Raw genomic sequence first — 23,540 nt, forward strand, 5'->3', positions numbered from 1 at the left:
AATAAATGGATACCTATATAAAAAATGTCGTTGCTCTTGCCGTTTGAAGGAGAAATGAAATGTGGTGTAAATATGGAATGGAAACATATCGATTATAATCATTAGAACATTAACGTTAAAAAGTTCGTAGAAGAAGTATTTTTACGATTAAATCGAGTTTAAGATTTTCAAGTGGAAGTGAAGCATAGACTTAGCGCTAGATTAATATTCTTTTATTAACGTCAGACGGAAGTTGAAGCGCGGGGCCCCCAAATTCGCGGGCCCTGCAGCAATTGCTACACATGCTATGTGGTTAATCCGGCACTGACTAATGTATATTTCACGCATCTGTATTTGATTTGGTTAAAGGTTAAAGCACTGCTATTGAGAGAAATAGATAGGCATATAAAAAAATGTACACAAAATAACTATTTATTAACATAAGTAAAAATACACATCTTAGGTACAAATATCACAATAGTACGTTACACTTAAGTAAATAATTTAAGTAACGCGAAGGAAGATAGTCCTCGAGATTTTTAGATCTAAAACATTTAAAAAAAACCCCGCGGAAAATCTGATTTGAAGAAAAGATCATTATCAAAATGATTAGAATCAGCGCACAGTCTTAAATTGTTAAATACATGTATGTATTCCATTCACTTGTGCGCTCACCCTAAATAACATTTCACATTAGTATTTTAGACGAAATCACAATTGCAAACAGTGTTAGTTATAAAATACAAAAATAGTTCATCATTTGTTCATAGTTTCATATATAATTTATTAACACTATGTACAATATTAATAAAAATAAATTTTGCTAACTTCAGATGAGTGTTGCTTAATACATGAAGAACAATTTTCGCTATCAAGCTATCAAGATGGAACAAAGAAACACTCAGTATGAAATTAGCTTATAATGTTCGCTTTTAGCTTTGTTTGTTAGCTTTGTTATTTTTATTTCAATCAAGTTTGACAACGTTGGAATGGTCTTTGTACGTTGTTCTTAAAACTTAGCGTATACCAGATCGTTCTCGTACATTATGGCTCAGTACAATGCGAAAGCGTTTCCCGACCTACTCTGAAATATGGCTCGGACCCAGTAACTAAGCAGTTTTTTACAGGTACAGGGGATGCAAACGCATTTTATAAAATACAATTATTTTAATTTTCGATTTTAACTTCTGTTATGAAAATAATTACAGCTGTCACAAGCTCGGAAAACCGTCATAATATTTTAACCAGATTACATTTAAGTAGGAAAATCTCCGATCATAATAAATATCTTTTAAATTATGTTTCGTATGGCTCTGCGTTTTCTTGAACTTGGTTATCATGTGTCTGGATCTCTATATCACAAAAATGTAACACTGGTAATTAGTAAAAAGTTCGCGTACATTTATTTAGTTACTAACCGTAAGTCTAGCTTTAGAGCGAACTTGTACCTCACTTCGACTGAGTAATTTATGATTTGTGAATTTAATAATATAATAATGCATGTTTACGCATTTCTATAGATATAACTCTGGTACCATTAGAAAGTATTTACTTTATGTCGTGAAAAACAAGTATGAAACTTTGGATTTTACCATACGAAGGCAGTCTTGGCAATTAAGTATTTTCTAATCTAAGTTTAGTCCAAAACAGCTGAATAGAGCTTATTCGAGGCCGCTACTCCCTAAGCACCCTATTATTGTTTTTTTAAAAATATATGTGGTTTAAACGACCGTTTGAACGATAAAAAGAAAACAAATATTCGCTAATTTTATTATCTCTCTAGGTTTAGTAAATCTTTCATTTATTTAGTGCAATACTTCTTTCTTTGGACTTATCAATTGTCTTATTCGATTTTATAAAATAAGCCAAAATTATGGCCACCGTGATCTGAATTAACTGTAAACCTCTATAAATCTTGTACTTTAAAATAGTTCTAGCCATTGTCCCACTGGGGACGAAACTGTATCAACATCTCTATCTATTAGATATTAAAGGTACAACATAATTTACTATATTTCAATAGATTTTTACAAACAATAAGGGAAATTCAGAGTTCAGACTTAGCGGTAGGTATGACTCCTGTATGTCAAAAATGGGTTAGAATTTGACAAACACGAGTTACACTTTAGGTCGCGACTCTAAATCTAAGATATATATTTTAACATGATTACGTACTGGCAGCTTAAGTATAATTTTTTTAAGAGACAGCCAATTTGTAAATTAAATATGTCAATAATCTAATTAATAAGTTTATACATATTTATATTTTAAGGGTACGTCAGGGTAATACAAATAATTTATAGAAACACTAAACAGTCGCATTGTCATCAACGCTTGGACTTTATCAGTGCTTTCCGGAGCAAATTGAGGACTCACTTATTCAAAAGCCTCAAACGTATACCTCTTCCATTTTCAAAATTAATTAATAATAAAAATCTAATAAAGTTTATAAATATAATATTCAAAGATGGAATGGCTAAGTGTGTCTATATTTCCGTCGTTTTTGAAAATATCAGAGACATCACTTAGTGATAGATAAATTCTACCAAACCGGTAGAAATTATTTTTTATTTAAAAAATAGGACAATTTTAAATTTCCCTGACGCACTCTTGTGTATCTTAACCGATAAGCTGTAATAAATATTAACGTTCAACTTATAATAATTCATAGCACTCTATATTCGTTGTTTTATTTTGACGTTTTCCTTCGATCTTAAACATTCATTGATGCTAACTTTAATACCAAAATAATTCGAGACTAGTGTTCTACAATTATGACAACCGGTATGTAAACACATAATTTTAATATTAAAAATTTAATCGTTGACACTTAAATTATAGGTTATTACTAGGAAATTGTTATTCAATATGCCCCCTTTGGGGCGTCGGCCCCACCTTAGGAATCAGTGGTCTAGACTTACATTGGAATAAATCCGTTCCAACCAAACTGTTGGTGAATATTATATATGTCAGGGCTATGATTTATATAAATGCTCAGCGAATTAAAAAAAATCGAACATGTGCCTAAGGTCACAACTAGATCAGTTTCAATGATAATTTTACTAGATAGGAATAAAGTGATCAACTCTGTCTATCCGATAATAACACACGAAAATTAACAATAATTGCATATGTCAACCATAGCAAATAAGCAGAATAATAAATATTTGTTAAAATCTAAAATACTCGTATATGGCAGCGTACACCTTGTGTGACGTGACGCACGAAAAGAAGACTTTTTTATCCAGAGTATACAGGGCGTCCTAAGACTATGGGACACCAAGGGAAAGTACCCTATAAAAATACCTATTTAACTATTATAGTCGGGAATTTCTGGTATGTATAATTTAAATAATTGCAAGTTTTTTTTTACTAACCTGTATTAGCCGTATTAGAACGGCACTAAATGTATACTTGATAAACCATTTGTAAAAAGATTTTGTGATAAAATGTTACTAACTATTGGAATAAAATAACATTTATCCCAAAATAAGCGGAAATAAGTCCGATTTCAATATTAGTGATGGAAAGTTAAAAAAAAATAGTGATAAAAAATACTATTACAAAATAAGTCGTTAATGACCGAAAAATATTGTAATCACGTGGCAATGGTGATGGTGGGTTCCTTCTTGATCTCTAACATCTTGTAGTAGACAACGGCGTCGTGTACCGTCGGGAAAGTTTCCACTTGCAATTGCTCTGATTCCAAAGAATTGTACTTCTCTATCATTTCTAAGACGGGACCTGGAAAAGATAATATTACATACTTAAAAAATAAATACAAAATGCAACAAATAGCCGTTGCAGGCGAACTGCAACTGAAATTCACTTACTAATTCAAATTAACAATCAAAACGTTACGTACATAGATTTTATTAAGATTGGTTAAGACAAAAATATCTAATTTATTGATTTAAAAAAGGAAAGAAACATATACATTATAACCAATGTGTGGCCACGATAATGTACTGATGAAGTTTTTAAAGATAAATATTACAAAAACAATTAAATAGAAATAGCATTGCAAAAAAAAACCTAATAAGAAGTTTATCAGTTGAGCCTTATTTTGTTTTTACTTCCAAGTACATTCGGTTATCATGTCATCAAAGGCACAAAGATGTTTTGTTTTAATATAACTGTTATTAAATTAGAAGTATATCAGAAAACATATTTAAAAAAATATTACGAAGGTCTACTGTAAACCGTTTTAAAAATTCGCAAGCTACATTCAAGTTTCCGTGGTGTAGCGGTTATCACATCTGCCTAACACGCAGAAGGCCCCCGGTTCGATCCCGGGCGGAAACATTTTTGACTTTTTTCATTTGATTTTTTTAGTAAATTACACTATCAGTCTGAAACGCGGTAATTTTTTACAACTTTACAAAAAAAATATTTTAAATTAAATTGTATATACTTTAAATAACTTGATTTGACATGAATCATTATGTCAAAATCTATTATTACGATATCGAAGGGACATATTTGGCCGTAAAAACCTACAGTCGTAACAGCCGATGTAATTGCTATTAAGTACCTAATACATACGTATATAATTCCGTCGGGACCTTTGATTTTGCTCAATATAACCGGTATGTTGTATTATGAATTAATGAGAAAACAAAAAAATTTCAACCTTTAACTGTAGTTGGCATTGCATATAAACAACACATAGCACAATCTGAATAATTAATATGACAGTTGCATACCTATTTTTATATAGCTGATTGTGCGATGTTTTTTATAATTAATCAATTCTTTGCAAATAAACTATTTATGATGATTATTATTATTTTTCACGGAAACTTCCTCACAATCGAGTAGCCTGCAATATCGCAGCACGCAGCCCCCGAAGGGAATCTTTGTATCTAAGAAGTCGCATGGGTCCACCAACAATAGTGTCACCGCATACACGAAGTAATTACTGACCAGTGACCGCAAGTAGCACTCCCTTCATAAAATATTTATAAACATCTCACCGTTAGCGCCAGCCAAGAGTACGGTGATGTGACTGCTGACGAGTTCTTGCTGAGCCGAGAGAAGGCTTTTGATCCCCGGCGCGTCAACATAAGATAGTGCTGTCGCGTCTATTATTACACAATTTATCTGAAACAGTTAATTTTGTATTTAAAATTTATAGTTAAGTTTTCTGAAATGTTCATGAATTATTACTTTTAAATTTTGTGTAAATATCCTAAAAATTGCTGGAATTGCTGTAGTTTACGAGAAAACTTAATTTTGTTAATAAGATGTTAAAAGTATGTTAAGTGTTTCACTTCAAAATAAAACTACAAGTGAGTTAGGTATTTATGCGCTTGCGCACAACTTTATAAATGTTTTATTAACTGTTAAAGTTTGGTTTTGCATAAATGACTAAAATAGATAAACTCGTTCTATTTAGGTTATATTTTGATTCTTAAAGTTTACGTTACGTTAGAGATACGGTGTTTTAACTAGACACAAGACTGTTTTAAATATTCGTTCCCTTAAACGTGTCAAATTAATAGAACTATGAATATATAAAATAGGTTGAAATAAGTTAAAGTTTTACCTTTCTGCCAAGAGTAGAATCCCACTCGTACGACTCACTCTTGTTAGTGAGATTGTCTTCGTCTGTCCCCTTCAAGTAGCCAATTTTCCTGAACAGTGTCTCTCTAAAGAGGTTCTTACTGGCAAAGTTGAGTCCACCACAGTAGTGGAATATTTTTACCCCGGGAAGTTCTTCCGCCTGAAAAGCAGATTAGATTGTACAAGAAAATACGGTTTGAAATAGACGGAGTTGTGTGCGTATAAAGCATTACGCTTATTTTTAAATATAGATCTAAACCACAGGAAACTAATGTAAAATAAATGAAAACATTTAAAGAAACCACTTTTTACCGGATTGAAGCTATGTATCCGACGTTTCGCGTGCTTTACAGCGTGCGTTGTCACGTGGTGCAATACGGTAAAAAAGTGTTTTCTTTATATGTGTAAAAGCTATGTTAACAAAAGACAAATAAAAACATGGTTAATCTCAACTTAATTAAATACTAAAGGACAATACAACAAAAATGTATTTCTGTTTTATTTTCGATTGTTCAATGTACATCAGTAAAGTATGACAGCGTATATATATGTCAAATCAGCAAAAATATGACAACCTCAAAGCAAACAAAAAATATGTGAAATAATTTCTTTAAAATGCGTTTCTTCGGCAACAAAACCTGTCCATACAACGTAAAATATGAAGTGGGAATTTTCGATATAGCAAAGTGGTGGTGCATGTTATATTTTAATATTTTGATCATGTGTTGTGTGCAGTTCTTCATCCTATCATTGAAGACTGAGAGAGAAATAGAAGATATGGTGGAGGTCGTTGTTCTGCCAACACAAATGTAATCATGTAACGAAACTACATATTTCATAGAGTTATCGTCTTTAATTTCCTCCATATTTCTAAATATGGAAGAATTTCAGAAATCTTGTCAGAATGTAAGTAAATTATAGTTTGCTTGTTACCCGATATAAGATGTTATCCTAGATTAGCGGTGGGCAAACTTTTTTAGATAGCGGGCCAGAATTATAAAAAATGCATTGTTTTAAAGCTTTTAATTATAATATTATAAAAACTATACAAATAGAATCTACATTTTATTCTCGTCTGTCAAAACGTCTTCGGGCCGTATAACATACTTTCGTGGGCCGTACTTTGCCTATCACTGTCCTAGATAGTAAATTATTCACGTAGAAATGACCGCTACTACATTTTTGTCTATTTTGTTATGGAAAGAACTTCAATTTGGTAAGTTTTTATGTAGTTATTACTACAGACGTATTGAAAAACCTTAAAATCTCAACAAATTATTGTTTTAGAAGAATACTCACCGCACGGTACCGTTTGATATCGAGGTAGAGGTCTGTATCAAGAACTCTTCCTAATAAGCAGGTATACGGTCGCTGAGATCGCACGAACAGAGCTCCCACTGCGGCTAGAAGACCCGCACCGAGCCTGTATACCGTAAATATCTTTACTCAAAACTGTTACAACATCGACATAACATTAAAATTTGAATTTGAAATCTTTAAATTTATTTATTTTAATTTTAATAGTCCTCTATTATTAAATTCAAGTTTATATTATTATTCAATCGTTAAGTCAAAACCCCATCACTTTGAGCTGTATTACAATCTCTCAAATGCTGTATTGTTGAATATGTCAACAGATGTCAACTGTCAAACAGAGCTTTTAAATTTTATTGTTTTAAAAAAATGCGTGCGTACAGAGTACACATGTCAGAAGTTAAACTTCTTTGTAAATTAATTATTACTAAGGTAAAAGCCCCAATAGATGATCATGTACCAGTATATGATCACTCCATGTATTTGTATATCTATATGCACACTGTTTACACACTGTACATGCTAATGATAATATGAATAAATAAAAAATCTGCATTTATTGCACAAGACGTTATGTGCCTGAATTACCATCTAAAGTTCTAATATGTAACTACTAAACGAATACATCAAGCAATAGCGAGTATTTTTTCTCGATCTCCCTTACTCTCTCTCCCAATGTTTCTCGCTATAGCTCTCTCACTCTCTCTCTCGATCTTTCTCACTTGCTTGCTCCCTACTCTCACTCCATGGCTATTTGCTTCAAGCTACGTTCGCCCTTCCTCACTCTCTCTCAATCGCTCTCTACCTTTTCTTCGACAAAAACGCTGCACATCTTCGTGACGCTATTATTATTATTATACTATTTTATTATTGCGTTTCATCCGTAAAAAATTACCCTCATACGCCTAAAGAAGTTTCACATCAAAAATAAAACATTTACCCAATATCAATGTCAATGAGGACAGTAGTCAAAAAGGTAGCAAGCCACACTAATGCGTCTAGTTTACTCAGCCGCCAGAATCTGAAAGTCACACGAAGTTCATTAAAAATGGAAAACTCTATGGAAAATAATGTTTGTTAAATACTCGTTATACTGACGGTATCTATATTTGGTTCTAAATTGGGATTGTTAACAAGATTTTGAATTAAAAAATAATAATTTCATTAATCAATTCAGTATAGTTAGAATTACATAACATACAGAAAAGCATTACAAACTATAAATTATCTATTTACTTAGACTATCTGATCCCAGTTCATAGGTAAAAAAATAATAATAGATAAAAGTACTGACTTGGCGAGTTCTGCGACTTGCATGAACATGCCTTTGAGCGAGACAGCGATGATGGAAGCCAGGACGCAGCGTGGCAGCAGCTCGAAGAAAGGCCCAACCCATAGAAGTACGCACAGAATTAACGCCCCACTCACCATTGACGTTATACCAGTCTTACCACCCGCCTGCATAAAACAAATCTTTCAAATTGTTGGAATTGGATTATATTATTGAGAATGGTTTGTTTAGGCTTCTAAGCACGTGGGCTAAATTTCGTACAGTAACACAAATTTAATAGATTGCATTTGACATGGCAGTCAGTTTTATCTTCATAGGGGTTCAGTGACCGCACATTGTAACGAAGTTCTCGTAAGTGATTTGTATGAGTGAAAGTACAGTAAAGTTACTATCGTAATGATTACGAAAAAATAAATGATATTATTTAATTTTGATGAGGACTCAAACGTAATCATTTAAATTTTCTCTTTTTTAGTGATTTCAGATTAGTGTCCACATTTCTCAAAGTCGTATAGAGACGATCCACGTATTATTATATTATTATAACGTATATGTAATTAGTACATTATAACGTTAATGAGTCGTCTTGAGTTGGTATTTGAGGTTGGGTACAATTTTTTAAATCACCTAAACGGTTATAAACGATTGGATATGTCAAGAACGCTAATAAAATCCATTATATGTATAGGGCGGGCAAAAGTATATAGAAATTATTTTTAAACATTTAAAATCGTACGACTAATGAGTAAAATTAATTTTCTAATAATAATAGCAAATGTAATATTAAATATTTCATACCTGATACTGTATGTATGACCGTGACAAACTGGCACACATCGGAGCGCACGTAAAGAACGCCCCGAACATGTTACTCGCTCCCTGAACGAACAAACAATTTATTATATAATTAGCACAGCAAGGTTTCTAAAACGATTCGGCAAAAGTCTATGGAGCTGTAGAAAATTTCTAAATTCCTATTTAGATTTGCCTTAGAGTCGAAAGTGGCTTAAAAAATGTGTGCTTGTACTTGTGTACACACGTAAGTGAAACTTCTTTAGGACCTTATTTTTCGAAAAATGATCTACTATATGCAACTTTACAGAAATTGGTTAAATAAAGTTAAATTAGATAAAATTTAACAAAAGGCTTTTATTATCATAGACATGAATACAATTATTTCATTTTACCTTATTACTACTAAGATTATTACAGAATTTCATTAATTGTAATAGATTTATTACTATCATTGTTATCGTTATTATATATTTTTGTTATTAATAGCTTCGAATCAACCGTGGTAGAGACAAGAAACATATGGCACGTAACGGAAAAGTGTGACGCGTAACCCAAAAATGTGACGGTAATTTTTTTTCCAACGCCGATAAAGAAGTTTCACTTCAAAAATGTGACTCCCGTAAGTATATTATGTAGGAGATGACCCCGTCTACGATATATTATTATCTTTAAACATAAACCGAAATGTTGGTATGAAAATGTAATAAAAAACTACATTCACCAAAATTGGGCATGCAAATACATTAAGATAAAGACACGAATAATTATAAATGTTTTGTTTATTCTCTTGTCATAAAATATTTGGAGAAATTAATTCATTTGCTGTTAACATCACTTAGCCACTTTGCGCTTATCATATACTCACCAGCGCTAATAGTTCCTGATTAGCATCAACTTCATATTTCTCCTTGGCTGCGAATATCAGTGACATAGACATGGATATCGTGTAAGTGACCATTGTTATGGTGAACGCGTCTAAAGCTATATCTGGGAGGAGGTGCATTGGTGGTACTTCTGGTACTGGGAGACTGAAAATTTGAGAAGCAATCTCTTTAAAAATCTTTCACCGATATCTAATGATTAACTAATTGGCACTCACAAAGTTCCGATAATTATGATGATAGAACTAATGAATTTGATAGAACTATGAATTAGATATCAAAATTTTACAGGAAATTCTTAGTTTTATAACATTCAAAGGTAAAAGGATGTTATTACTTTTGAGTTTATTAGTTTACAAATCAATAAAGATTCATCTTTCCTAACAAATGAAGTTGGTTTTCAACACACGCAGTGTATTCATTCATTGATAGAAATTTAAAACGTATCAAGTTTAAAAGGTGAAAAAAATTAAAAAAAAAATTGTAATGCTTTGAGCAATAACATGAACTCAACAACTAATACCAGTCGCAATGAATATTAATGTCATTAAAAACGTATAATACTCACCCAGTAGGTATAGTACCAACTAGTGAAAGACCGTAGTTAGTTTTAAGGTCAACGAATTTAGACACTAGAGTGCCTATAACTATCGCCATTAACTCTATAGGCACCGGTATCCTGCTTCGCTTGCTGACCCACGGCTGAAATAAATAGTGGAAATTAAATTTTACGAAATTGTCCCTTCATTGAGACAAACTACAGAATATTTTAAACACTAAAGACTCATTCACTTGTTTTTCAGAACAGACTTTCTGTTTCTTATAAAATCCTTTCCATAAAGGATTGTTGCGCTTTTGCACTTTTTTGTTTACTCTAAGTAAAATTAAATTCGACAATAAATTTTAATAATATAGCGTATCTTAAACTGTTACCTTAAGTACTTCATTATTGAGCGATATGACGAGACATGTAATGAACGAGATTATAAGCGCTGCCCAATTCAAATTCGACATGTTTTTGAAAACTTCTATGACAGTCTGGAAGAAAAAATATTTCGTAGGTAGGATTGGAAAATTTAAATTAAAACATCATTGTTTATTTTATAATATTATATACAATTTAAGTGTATTTAAAGTAAGTTTTATTTGGTACCACATCGTAATAATAATAACACTGTACCAGCCAACAGTGTACATTTTGCTCAATCAGACTTTCTAAGTTTTATAAGCGTGGGGATTACCTTAGAGTAAAACGTCAGAGTTAAGCCCCGAGAGTACATCCAGACGCAGGCACTCTCTTCTGCATTTACATTACATTAATATATTTTATATGCTTTGTTCAACGCGGATTAATAATAAAAAGTTTGAAGTAGATTTTTATATTATTTAAAATATTCCCACGGAACAGTATAAACACACATTTGTAGTTTGTAGTTTCGTCAAAATAATCAACGTGTTAAACGATTACAATCATGTTTACATTAAAAAATGTCTTGGTGACTATTCGGTAGCACAAAGATTGCGTAAATAAATCAATTCATTTATATTTGACCATTATGACTTGGAACTTCTGAACATACTTTTTTAGGGGATTGGAGTCAAATAGCTTTAAATTTGTGACCCTTTGCGCGCTACTTCGATATTAGCGCTGCTTATCGTTGTTATTGCCGCGTTCATGCCGTAAATTCACGTTTAATATCTAAGTAAATGCAGGAAAAAAACGTTCTTTTCACGAGATATTTATTTGATATAAATAATTTTAGAAAAATCACTCATAGTAAGCAGTAGTAGGACACATTACAAAGATTAAAGATTTAAGTTGGCACCTGGTAGATACTACCGGTGACCAGAGCTGGTGCTTTCCTGGCTCCACGAATATGTATCGCAATCCAGCGAAGAAATGCTGCCATCGTTAAAGTTACGAAACTTTTTAAATTTGTGTTAATTTTCTTTTTGATATTTTATTATTATTTTGTAAAAACCAAAACAATAGCATTCCACCCCCGTCAAAAAAAGCCACTTTCTCTAAATTTCTCTTTTAACAACCACACAATAGAACAAGTTAACGAATTTTTATTACTGGGTATAACAATAGACACAAACATAAACTGGAAATCACACATACAAAAAATAAAATCAAAACTATCAAAATTTTTATATGCTTTCCGGGAAATTAAAAAGACTACGGACCTGAAAACCGCTCTAACTACCTACTACGCCTATGCGCATGCATGGCTAAACTACGGTGTAATAATGTGGGGAAATAGCACCGACGCACCAGCACTATTCACAACTCAAAAAAAGTTAATTCGGATCATAGTTAACATAGAACAAACAGACAGCTGCAAACCACATTTCATAAAACTAAACATTATCACTCTACCCTCATTATACATTTTGGAAATCTGTAAATTTGCCCATACACACAAAGAATTTTACACCACACGCGAAGACATACAGACAAGATATACACTTCGACACAAAAAACGCCTAAACCTACCATCTTCCCGATTACAAATACATGCATCAAGCCCACTAGTCATGTCAATCAAAATTTATAATAAACTACCTGAGACACTAAGAAATGAAAAAAAGATACATATATTTACAAACAAACTAAAAAAACTTCTTATACGTAAATGTTATTACAGCGTTAATGAGTACCTAGAAGATAAAAATATAGCTTAATTTCATGATTATTAATCCCTTAATATACAAAATTAAATAAATAAAAAAATAAAAATGTTATTCTATGTAATTGGTACTAGCCTGGAGTGTGAAGTTTTATGTGCTATTTTGTTGCTATTAGTTATGTTATATAGGTTTTGTAATGCTTTCTTTTGCTGTGCCCTAACAGGGTCCATAATATTGTACCTAGCTTTAAGCCTCATAAACATCTTTTGTAACGTTATGGAATGCAAATAAATACATGAATAGGTTTAGAAAATTGTTAATACAAATTATACGTATGAATCCTTACTGTAAGTTTTAAGTATGTATGTACATGGTGATTACTTACAAAGACGACTTTATAGTTGCTTCCTAGTTTAGGCAGTCTTATCCCGAAGAGGTCCTTGACTTGTGAAGCTAACACGTGTAAGGATGCAGCTGTGGTAAATCCAGAGACCAGAGGCTCTGAGAGTAACGTTGACACCGCTCCAAGGCGTAGTACCCACATCATTACCTTCAACAGAACATGACGATTGGGTCTTAGGGGAAAATTTATGGTCACTTACAGACTCCACTCTAAGATTAGAATGGAGACTGAGGGCAAAGTTCAGTAGCACGGTCGCATTAGAGTTTGATAAAGGGAAGTTATAATTCAGAAGAGTCATAGTTCACGATAAGTCTAGTCTCAAAATTTTACTCTTCTAGCCGCATTAATTTACAACAAATACCAGGGGCGACCAAACCATATCTGGGCCTCAGATTTTACAATCTGTTATGTAATAAGTAGTTTTTTTTAATAGGCAAGTAATTGAACACACCGTTGACTTTTTGGGCTTGCCGGATTCCTCACGATGTTTTCCTTCACCATTCATGAGTAAGATAGAAAGACCATTGTTGCACAGCCGGGGATTGGACCTACGACATCAGGGATGCAGGGGACACAGGAGACAGTTTTAAAAGATTATTTTGGTAGAACATTTTAAGTAACTCACTTGTATTATTCCAACAGCGAATGTGAGTGTACTAAGCACCTGTACATTCGAGTACTGCGATGTCATTTGTAACGTTGCTAAAAAAGGAATTTTACTATAAGCTTAAATTCAGTAAAAAATGTTTACACTTTTAAACCCTTATAAGCATCTGACATTTAGCGTGCAATGAGAAAATAATTTGTAAAAAACAGTTTCAATTTAATATCAAAATATTTTAAAAATAAATATCAATTGGTTAAAAAGTCTGCAAGTGTTCAAACAAATAAAATTCGATAAAATTTGAATAGTTTACTAATGGTATTATATTTATAAATTTACTATCATATTTTGTAGCGTAAACGGATTTTACACGTATTTCATGTTCAGACAATAATGGATCAATAATTAAAGACAAAGGTTAAATTACCTTCAGCAATATCGGTCCCATTTATTGGTAGTTCATGTGCCGCGTGCTCGTTTACAACCTGAAATAACAAAGCTTTGAAAAGAAATTTATGCATCGCGAAATTCATATGTAAGTAAAGTGAAGATTTTGACTAATTATACGGAAAAAATTGTATTGATCTCTCTCAATAAATTCCAAACAAAAACCATCGGAATCCGATGTTGACTAAACACTTAATAAAAAATATAATTTCTGAGAACTAGAATATGCTGGTAAATATATTTTTATATAATTTACCTTTCCAGCCATTAAGCAGGCTACAGCAAACGTTCCCATCGACACATGGGGCGAAGTTCCAAACACAACATATACAAGAACGGGAAAGAATGCCATGTAAAGCCCTATGATTGGTGGCACTTGGGCTAACAGCGCATACGCCATTCCTGAAAGTTACATTTTCTATTACCTATTTTTAGTAAAAAAAATTGTCTACCTCAATAATTGGACTGCCCAATACGAAAATAGTTTTTCCGTTTGATGTTTGGAGTAGCTTTACCTTGTGGTATGTGCATAACAGCTGTGGTTGCGCCGGCGACCAAATCGCCAATCAGATCTGTCTTCGGTTTGTAAGCAGGCAGCCATTTTATGATCGGCAACGAATTCAATAGACAGTCTCCAAAACCGCAACTCTGGACCGCTTTTTTGGCCGTATAGCTCACTAAAATGAGATACGTAAGTTTTATAGTGAGGTTACCGCATATGGGGCAACTTGTTTATTAGAACAACGAAATCTATTTATCAGGATACAGAGGCGAGAACAGAAGATCAAAGATTATAAGTAATATAACATAACATATAATTGCGAACATTATTTGCATGATTCCAGTGATATAAATATTGTAATAAATTCGTTAAATATTTTTTATTGAAATAATAGGTTCTTAAAGAATCTGAACCTCGTTTTAGTTCTCATTTCGAGCACTTTCTTGCATAAACATATGATTTCTTTTTATGGTCCAAATTATAAAAATAAAATAAAATTATAAAAATAATTAGGAAGTTTTCAGCGGCCTTATTGGCTTACAAGCGATCTCATTTTGGCAATCATATTAAATATACGAAACTTCAAATGACAGACAATTTACAATAACTAATATAGATAAGAGATTACTTCCGTATCAAAATCTAATACTTTTTTAGATGTCTTGGAGTCTTAGGGTAAGGAATATGTTCGTAACCTAACAAACTTACGAGGTTTGTCAGGCAAATGATAGTCAGCATCCTTATTAAGTACATCCTGGTGGTAGACACGTCTTATCACGTTAAATTGCTGACTTGACGGCGTCTGAGGCCTGGAACAAAGAAAACAAGGTTTTACTTTTTTTCGAAAAGACAGAAAAACACGAGTTGAGCATGACGTACAGATACGACCTGTAGCGCAAGTTGGGCTCTGTACCTCGAAAGCAAAAGTCTATGGCGATACAACGGTATTTGGTACCAGTTATGAGATCGCTTAACATTAAGCAACATAAAAAACAAGTTGAATAATTGTTTTTTATATGAATTTATCGCGGTTCTGGCAAGACTGCTATTGTTACTTTAATAAAAACTTTGATAAATAAATAAAAAACCTTCATAAAAATAGTGCCACATTTAAAAAGATAAAAGTACTATATATCATAATTTGATAACTAATATTTTGTGAACCGAGATCTATTCCTAATAAGCTATGGGTTATAATACGATTAGATAAAGACAGATTTCAGACATAGTGAATGATTTTTTGCTTCCAATTTAATCTATAACAAACAAAGATCCAAATCTTTAGTAACTTGCGCAACTGTTAGATAGCAATGAGTGTTTCAGATGTTTTATAACATACAATAAACCAGACTAATTAAGTTCAATAAATTTGTCCCTTTTCATATCAGCATAAAAATAATTAGACAGGAAATAAGATACAGTAAAATCAAAAGTGGTATTTTTATGAATAAAAGAGTAGTAGGTTCATTAATCTACTCATAGCGCCATCTTCTTTCGAAGGTTGGCGATTATAACTTTAATTATGCGTGTCGCGCTTCTGAACAATGACTGGGTGCTTTGACTTAACTATTGCCTACGGTTCGTCCATTTATTAATAAGGGATTAATTTAAAAAAATAGAATTTATTGCAATTTGTGGGTAGGAAACCCAATATTATTTGGTTTGAGAACGCAATATAAAAGTCAATCTACTAATTGTCGTTACTGTTCATTTTCGGGTGATGTAGGTAATTAATTTGAAACCTTATATCTTTCGCTTATTATACTGACCCCACAATATTATAGGACATTTAATTGGCTGGTATTATCTGTAATTACGCAGATAAATTTATTCAACACGAATTATTTCAACGAAAGAGTATTGAACCTGGTTTGTCTGTAAAACTACACATTTTTTGATACAATTAATGATACGTAAATTATATTTATCCCTAAAATATTACCGGTCATCACCATCGATTTCCTCGTCCCGTAACAAAGGAATGTCTTCATCATTATTGCGTGTACGTATTTGGAAATCATTTTCGAACAATAACAACGTCTTTTTCAAACGCATTTTGCGATACAATTATCTGGGCCCATATTATTTAGGCCTTTAGCGATCGATATGCTGTGATAAAATTAATTGGGGCAGCCAATTACTGAATAATATATACGCATTGGTAATTTCCACTTATAACTACACTTGTTATATTTCCATAAACTGTTATTATCAAAAACAGAGTTCTGGCTTAGAAACTTTGCTACAGGCACTAATGATACACACAGACATAAGGTAAGAACACGACATACAATGTCACTATGGCTCGCTTTTTTATATCTACCCGTATTTCTTTAATTTAATTTTTCAATTTAAACACATAAGTAAACGTTTCTTTTGTTGAGGTTGTGGAAATGGATGAAATATTTGATATTTTCTTCAAGACACAACAGCGTGCATTCATAGACTGAGTAATAAAGCGTTTAATCGTTATTTAATTATGCAAAATCGATTTTTAATTATATAAAACGACTGGCCACGCTACTAAATTACAATAAAACTGAGGTTATTTCGCGAAGTTATGACATGCATGAGCGACCAACTCTTGGTCAATATTTCGCGAATTTAAACAAAAAATATGCAATTCTACTCTTAGGAGTAAAAGCAGCGTTGTTACTTAGAGGACAAAAGTGTTTTCATTACTATCAAGAAACCTATCAGTAATTCAACTACTGCAAGATCAAGATCAAGAAAGAACAGACGTGCTTGACACCAAATTTCGACGCGAGTCAAATATTCGTATTTCATGACGTTGGTTGAGAAAAAATGTATATGTAAATTGCCCATAATAGATTTGTTATGAAAACATTACATACAATCAATTTTGACATGACAATTATAACGTTTAGTGTGATCATAAACGAATTATTTGTCGCTGAGGTTGGCGCGTGTTTTAATTGACAGTTTGTGAAAATTGTAATTTTTTTCTCGTGACTGATAAATATTAGGTCCTTACATATGAAATTGGCGTTTTGTCGTACTGGCCACTTTGACCTCAAATACCTCCTCTTTGGTTAGGAATTTCAAATTCAAATTTTTACTCATGTATTTGTGCTTCGATGACCGTCATTCATTTGTTTTTTTTCTTCTGTTTTTTTCTGTTTGCGTCACTCATTTTACAAAATGGAAAACTTGAAAGTATCGCATTATTTACGAGTACGAGTTCCGCCGTGGCACTAGTGCTGCGGAAACGACTCGAAGGGAGAATGATGTGTATGGCGCTCATGTTGCAAAAGAAACAGTTCGTTTTTGGTTCCAACGTTTTCGTTCTGGAAAATTCGACCTGCAGAACAAGCCCCGTGGACGGCCTGAGATCCAAGTTGATAATGAAGTATTGAAGGCGATTGTGGAAGCGGATCCATCGCAAACCACATCCGAGTTAGCTGCAGGCTGCGGTGTTAGTGATAAAATTGTTTTAATTCACTTGAAGCAAATTGGGAATATTAAAAAGCTTGAAAGGTGGGTACCTCACGAATTGACTGAAGCAAACCGGCAAACGCGCGTCGACTGCTGCGTTACATTACTGAACCGGCACAATAATGAAGGTATTTTAAACCGAATCATTACCTGTGATGAAAAATGGATTCTTTACGATAATCAGAAGCGCTCAGCGCAATGGTTGGATCCTGGCCAGCCAGCCAAATCCTGCGAAGCGAAAATGAACCCCAAAAAAGTTACTTGTAAGCGTTTGGTGGTAGTGCCGGTATTGTTCATTGCAGTTTTCTCAAATCTGGCCAGACTATTACGGCTGATGTCTATTGTCAGCAATTGCAAACCATGATGGAAAAGCTAGCGGCTAAACAACCTAGGCTGGTCAATCGCTCCACGCCACTGCTATTTCACGACAATGCTAGACCACACACTGCACAACAGACGGCTACCAAATTAGAAGAGCTTCAATTGGAATGTCTAAGACATCCTCCGTACTCCCTGGACCTTGCTCCAACAGATTACCATTTTTTTCGAAATTTGGACAACTTCTTGCAAGGGAAAAAATTTAACTCTGATGGGGCAGACCAAATCGCCTTCATAGATATTGTTGATTCCTGTCCGACTGGTTTTTTTAGTAAAGGGATCAATGAACTACCTATGAGATGGCAAAAGTGCATAGAAAACAATGGTTCATGCTTTGATTAATTAAATATATTATATTTAAAAATATTGGACTTTTTGTTCCTCCCATACAAAACGCCAATTTCATATGTAAGGACCTAATATATTGTTACGAAGACGGGTCGACTGCAATGTTTCTAGATTTTTCCACTACTTAGAGGACTTTTCAGCAGGCTGTAATATGATTTCTGACCGTTTCAGGAGAGGGTCAATCACATATTAGAAAATTGTAATTTCCATAATGTTACCCTAGTTTTCAGAACATGTGTAGTCGATTGGTGCAGTTTTCAGGAGACCCGTTTTCAGGCCTAGGTATACCCCTTTGATGAAGGAATATTCTAGACCGATCTTTCTAGGTGTGAGACAAGGACGAAATGATACGAGAGAGAGAGAAGTTCAGAACTTTCTCGAAACTAGACTGAGCACTCTAGAACGCCGTACGACGAACGATCCCCTTGCTCGTAACAATATTATAGTGAACATACTTGAACACACAAAAAACAGCTAACACATCACTGATCTATACAAATCATATAGCAATAAACGTATATTATGATAATCCTAAACGCGTCCGAACATGAATTTACATATTTATACAAAAAAATGTTTATTTTTTGTCAATTTGCTAATTTTGAAAACAAATTTTACAAATAGATATATGGCTTAGCTCGAAGCCATATTTGTACACAGTGCGTCATTGAAATCTAATGTCAGGGGAAAAGTTATTGACGTCAAAAAATACTTTACTCCAATAAAGCTCCACTCGCCAGTTAAAAGTTGCCTCCGAAGTGGCACTAGATAGGTACAATTGTTTTGTCAAAGATTGCGTAGTTTGTGTCCAAGGCACAATGTGAACCAAAGGCACCTCACCCCACATCAGTCTTATCACTACTATGGTCATGTGATGTTTTTAAAACATTAAAAGTTAATTAATCGAATGCTAACCTATATTGTCCACTTTCCTGATGCATTTCCTTTGTTGAGATTATAGAGAACAGTGCTTTATATTATTACAGAGAAGATCTTACAATTGCTTAAAGAGTTTAAAAAAAGTTTTTACTGAAGTGATTTGCCAGTGCGTTAAATGCTGTATTTTGAAATATGGATTCCACTCGCTACCACAAATGTATCAATTTGGTAAATTATTTATTTTATACAAAACTATAAAAAATATTTTAACTTTATTATTACTACTCAGCAAACACACTAGCAGCAAAAAGCTCCTGCAAGTGTATTAGGATAAGAAATCTAGAGAACATTCAGTAAACTAAAAGCAAAGGCAATGCTTTTAGTTTAGTGCATCTCCTCGAAGAAGCTTGTTCTCGTTAGACCTTCGAGACTCGTCTTTAAAAAAAGGAGTTATATTTTGGAGTGTCAGTCAAGTTTAATGTTGTATATTGGTTCGTTTTTTTAATTTGATAATTTTCATAGGTCCACTGAAGATCAGAGATGCTGGTGACAGCAACTTAAAGCTGGGCCCATTTTTAATTAAAGTGATTGCGTTTGTATATCTTCTAGATATATATATTTAAGCTTTGATCAAATAAAAGTATTTTTTTTTCTTTCTAAAGTAACATATAATATTTTCACTTTAACAACACTATATGTATATGTTTACGTTTCACATTAAAACAAAGGAAAGTCAGGCTCTTTATTCTATGCAATTGGTATATTTAAGAATCGTACGACAGTTAGATGTTAAAAAAAAAAACAGTTTATAGTATTCAAAATCTTCATAAAAATATAAAATTTCCCTTGATAAATAATTAACTTTATTCACGAGTTTCACCTTAACTGTCAAGTCTTGATTTCAAAATCCTATAACATAATATAAATATATAAGAAAATGATAAAAAGGATTTGACCGATATACGACATAATATAAGAAACGAAGTTTCTTTGTTTTATAAGACTTGCACCCAGGACGTTATATTTAATATTCATAAAAATCAGGTCGTCCTAACAATCATTAAAATTGGTTTAGGAAATGTGTATTCTATAAACAAGTATGTCCTACTCTTCTAATGAATAAAATAATTGTTAATATTTCTTTAAATAAAATATTAGTCAAAATTAAAAAAAATATATATATATATAATAAAATCATGTTACTTAATATAGTCTTTGTAATATTATTTTCATAAATAATATTAAATTTTGTAATTCAATTTAAATTAGATCCTATTTAAATTATAGGAATTGCAAAAATATGCGCCTTGAATAAATAAATAGCAATTCATCACAATGGACAATCGTCTTAATAAATAATTACAATTACATGAATATTTATACATGCAAAGATTACAAATATAAAACCTATATATTTCTACAGTTTAAATTTGCAGTCGAAATACTTTGTTTATTTCTGGCTTAATCCTAACATAGTATTAAGCATGACGAACATAAAATAATTCTGTATTTACAGATGATTTTAGTATATTTCGGACATTTGACACAAAATCATCTAGCTAACCTATCGTTTAATTATTTTACAGCATATAAATAAATATACACGTATATAGTCATCAAAATGAAAAATGCTAAATTGTGTACATATTTACTTAAAATATTATTAACGATTAATACGATTGCGTATAATCTGTTTGTCTTGTAATAAACTTGTGATTCAAGACAAAACACAATAGACTTTAAGATTCAAGATTAAGAATTATCGGGAAATATTTTATTAAATGATGGAAAAAAAGAAAATTCTCACCATCCACTTGGGTTCAGCTTTTCTTTTTCCGGTTCTCTTTCCTTGCCGTTGCCCATGGCTACCGTCTGATACTACACTAGCACTAGAATAACACTTCACGGTTAACACATTATCTCATTGTCATCTTGTGATTTTTACGCGGATTACAATTTTATCTTGATTAGTGTCGCTCGCTTTCATTCATGTAAGTTGTGTGGATTATTATGGCTTAAGTGATAAATCTTGATAAATATAATATGCGACACTAATATATTATGTATTATCGTACATAGCGCAGAGCTATAATATTGTCATGTTTACAGTATAGAAATAATAAGAAATGAGACTAATAAAGACATACTTGGGTAAAAATTGTCGTTAAATTTGTATATTCTTTATTGTTTTCTGGTATAAGAATAGAAATTGCAATTGGATACTTTATTTATTTACATACATTTATTTTCCTTAAATATAAATTCGAATAAATCTGGTTACATGGGTTTTCGGCAACGGGCGTCTCATCGCACAAGCGATTTCTTTTACCCTAATATGGACAAATAAAAGTACCTACTGATGTTAAAGTTTTGTACTTTGCATAAATTAATTAATTAAACAAAAAAGAAACAAAGTTACATAATATTAATAAAAAAGTAAAAGTAAATCTTTGGGTTAATGAGTCAAAAGTAATACGTATATATAAGTAGTTAAGTACGAGGTAGAAGAGAAATGTTCAAAAATATTCTTAAATAAATTTAAAAACTGAGCTGGTCTGATATACTTATGAAACTTTCTAGGTATCTCGGAAAAAAAGACGATTGAAGTAGTGTCATACTTGAGTACCGAGTATTATCGATAAATTTAAATCCTTGACAATAAAGATTCTGAAGGCATATGATAAGAAATCTTATTGACGCGCTAAAACATCTTGAATTGAGGATATCATTAAGGGGAGTTTGTAATACCTATACCAAAAATAATCAATCAATTGATATCTCTGTTTATTATGGAAATATCATGAACGCGTGATCTACTGTAATTAAAAACATTGTATCATTAAATATAAGCGTGTATTGACTTTTGTCACCTAACAGCTATTGCGTAACTAAGTGATTTTGATAAGGGATATAAAATCTCCATTGTTATGACTACTTAGACAAATCAAGATCAAATTAAAAAGCATTTAAAATTCATGTAAATATCGAAATATTCAAAATTTATGTTTATTCATTCCTTTACAGCTACAAAACATTTATCCAATTCTGCTTTTAATAAGCAGCTCGATAAACAGAAAAAGGCTTCGCTGTTGGTGGCAATGAAAAAAGGCTTGCTTGTCATTTTATTTGAGCACCTCATCGAGATATCGGTAAGCGGCAAGTGAAGCTGTCTAACTAGGTTCAGTTGAGTCTTCCATGGAGGGAGGCATTCGCTTTCGTTGATTTGCATTATCTACCAAACCATGGTATAATTCGTACTAATGTTATTTAGAAAAAAACCCGTCCCGAACAGCTGCACATGTCAAAAAAGTGATAATGTAATCTATATAATTGAATTCGATAATCTCTAAAGACTTGACTCGTGAGACAACTGATGACATATTAAACAGCGTTGCTTGCGTCAACGCTATCAACAAATGAAAATGTTCGTCTGTATTTCCAATAAAAAATATTCTTAAATACCGCCAAATATTGTCCGCACAGAAGGATGAAGACCCTATCGCTTACATGCAGACTCAGAAATATGACCTATACCCAAATGGGGATCACGGGACTTTACAAATAATACAAATAGTACTTACATAGTCAATAGAGGTCAATTCTTTAAAACAAAGCAACAAAATGCAAAAAGGAGGACCACCAACGTACAAGCGTTGACTGAGAAAATTATATTTGGAATGAAAGTCTTATACAATGTCTAGTTTATCATTGTATTAGCTTAAACCCTGAAAGAATTCATGCAAGTTTACTAAGACTTTACATTGTTTAATGTTTTGTTAATCCGATGAGCTTTGTTGACTGCGGAAGTACTTTTAAATGAACAAATACGAAATAGCTTACACTTTTAATCAAAGTACACTTTATTTAATCTGCTATTTACACTTTTATTAAAAGTATCAATTGAATGCTCACTATGTATATATGCTGGTGGATATAACTTGGTTATTTTGAGAATGATTTGCAAAAGTTACAAGGTCAGTGGTTGAAATAAGTTTCAGTACGACATATCTGAATTGAGAGACCGGAGAGTTTCTTATTTGTCCTTATGTTGAATAAAGTGGAAA

At 32.4% G+C, this 23,540-nt stretch overlaps 1 protein-coding gene and 1 non-coding gene across 7 annotated transcripts in view; one reads left to right on the plus strand and one right to left on the minus strand.

Moving 5' to 3' along the window:
* Positions 1–387: 387 nt before the first annotated feature.
* LOC123713757 (prestin) overlaps positions 388–23,540 on the minus strand; it is a 28,992-nt gene continuing 5,839 nt past the window's right edge. For 2 of the 6 annotated variants that reach the window (XM_045667586.1, XM_045667588.1), the window contains exons 2-17: positions 15,124–15,224; positions 14,429–14,590; positions 14,170–14,315; positions 13,894–13,951; positions 13,488–13,564; positions 12,845–13,009; positions 10,759–10,863; positions 10,394–10,527; positions 9,810–9,972; positions 8,948–9,028; positions 8,153–8,316; positions 7,799–7,879; positions 6,844–6,967; positions 5,528–5,704; positions 4,956–5,082; positions 388–3,723 (exon numbers count right to left, since the gene is read on the minus strand). In XM_045667586.1, the coding sequence (XP_045523542.1) occupies positions 3,578–3,723; positions 4,956–5,082; positions 5,528–5,704; positions 6,844–6,967; positions 7,799–7,879; positions 8,153–8,316; positions 8,948–9,028; positions 9,810–9,972; positions 10,394–10,527; positions 10,759–10,863; positions 12,845–13,009; positions 13,488–13,564; positions 13,894–13,951; positions 14,170–14,315; positions 14,429–14,590; positions 15,124–15,224 (2,011 nt within the window). In that variant the 3' untranslated portion in view covers positions 388–3,577. Of the gene's footprint in view, positions 3,724–4,955; positions 5,083–5,527; positions 5,705–6,843; positions 6,968–7,798; positions 7,880–8,152; positions 8,317–8,947; positions 9,029–9,809; positions 9,973–10,393; positions 10,528–10,758; positions 10,864–12,844; positions 13,010–13,487; positions 13,565–13,893; positions 13,952–14,169; positions 14,316–14,428; positions 14,591–15,123; positions 15,225–16,357; positions 16,902–21,283; positions 21,366–23,057; positions 23,134–23,540 lie in introns of those variants that run through there. The other 4 variants (XM_045667585.1, XM_045667584.1, XM_045667587.1 and 1 more) reach the window with 4 other exon arrangements.
* On the plus strand, positions 4,212–4,284 carry Trnav-aac. The gene has a single exon. It is a non-coding gene; the product is annotated as a tRNA-Val (tRNA).

The sequence above is a fragment of the Pieris brassicae genome, chromosome 8, assembly GCF_905147105.1.
Source record: "Pieris brassicae chromosome 8, ilPieBrab1.1, whole genome shotgun sequence".
NCBI classification, from domain to species: domain Eukaryota; kingdom Metazoa; phylum Arthropoda; class Insecta; order Lepidoptera; family Pieridae; genus Pieris; species Pieris brassicae.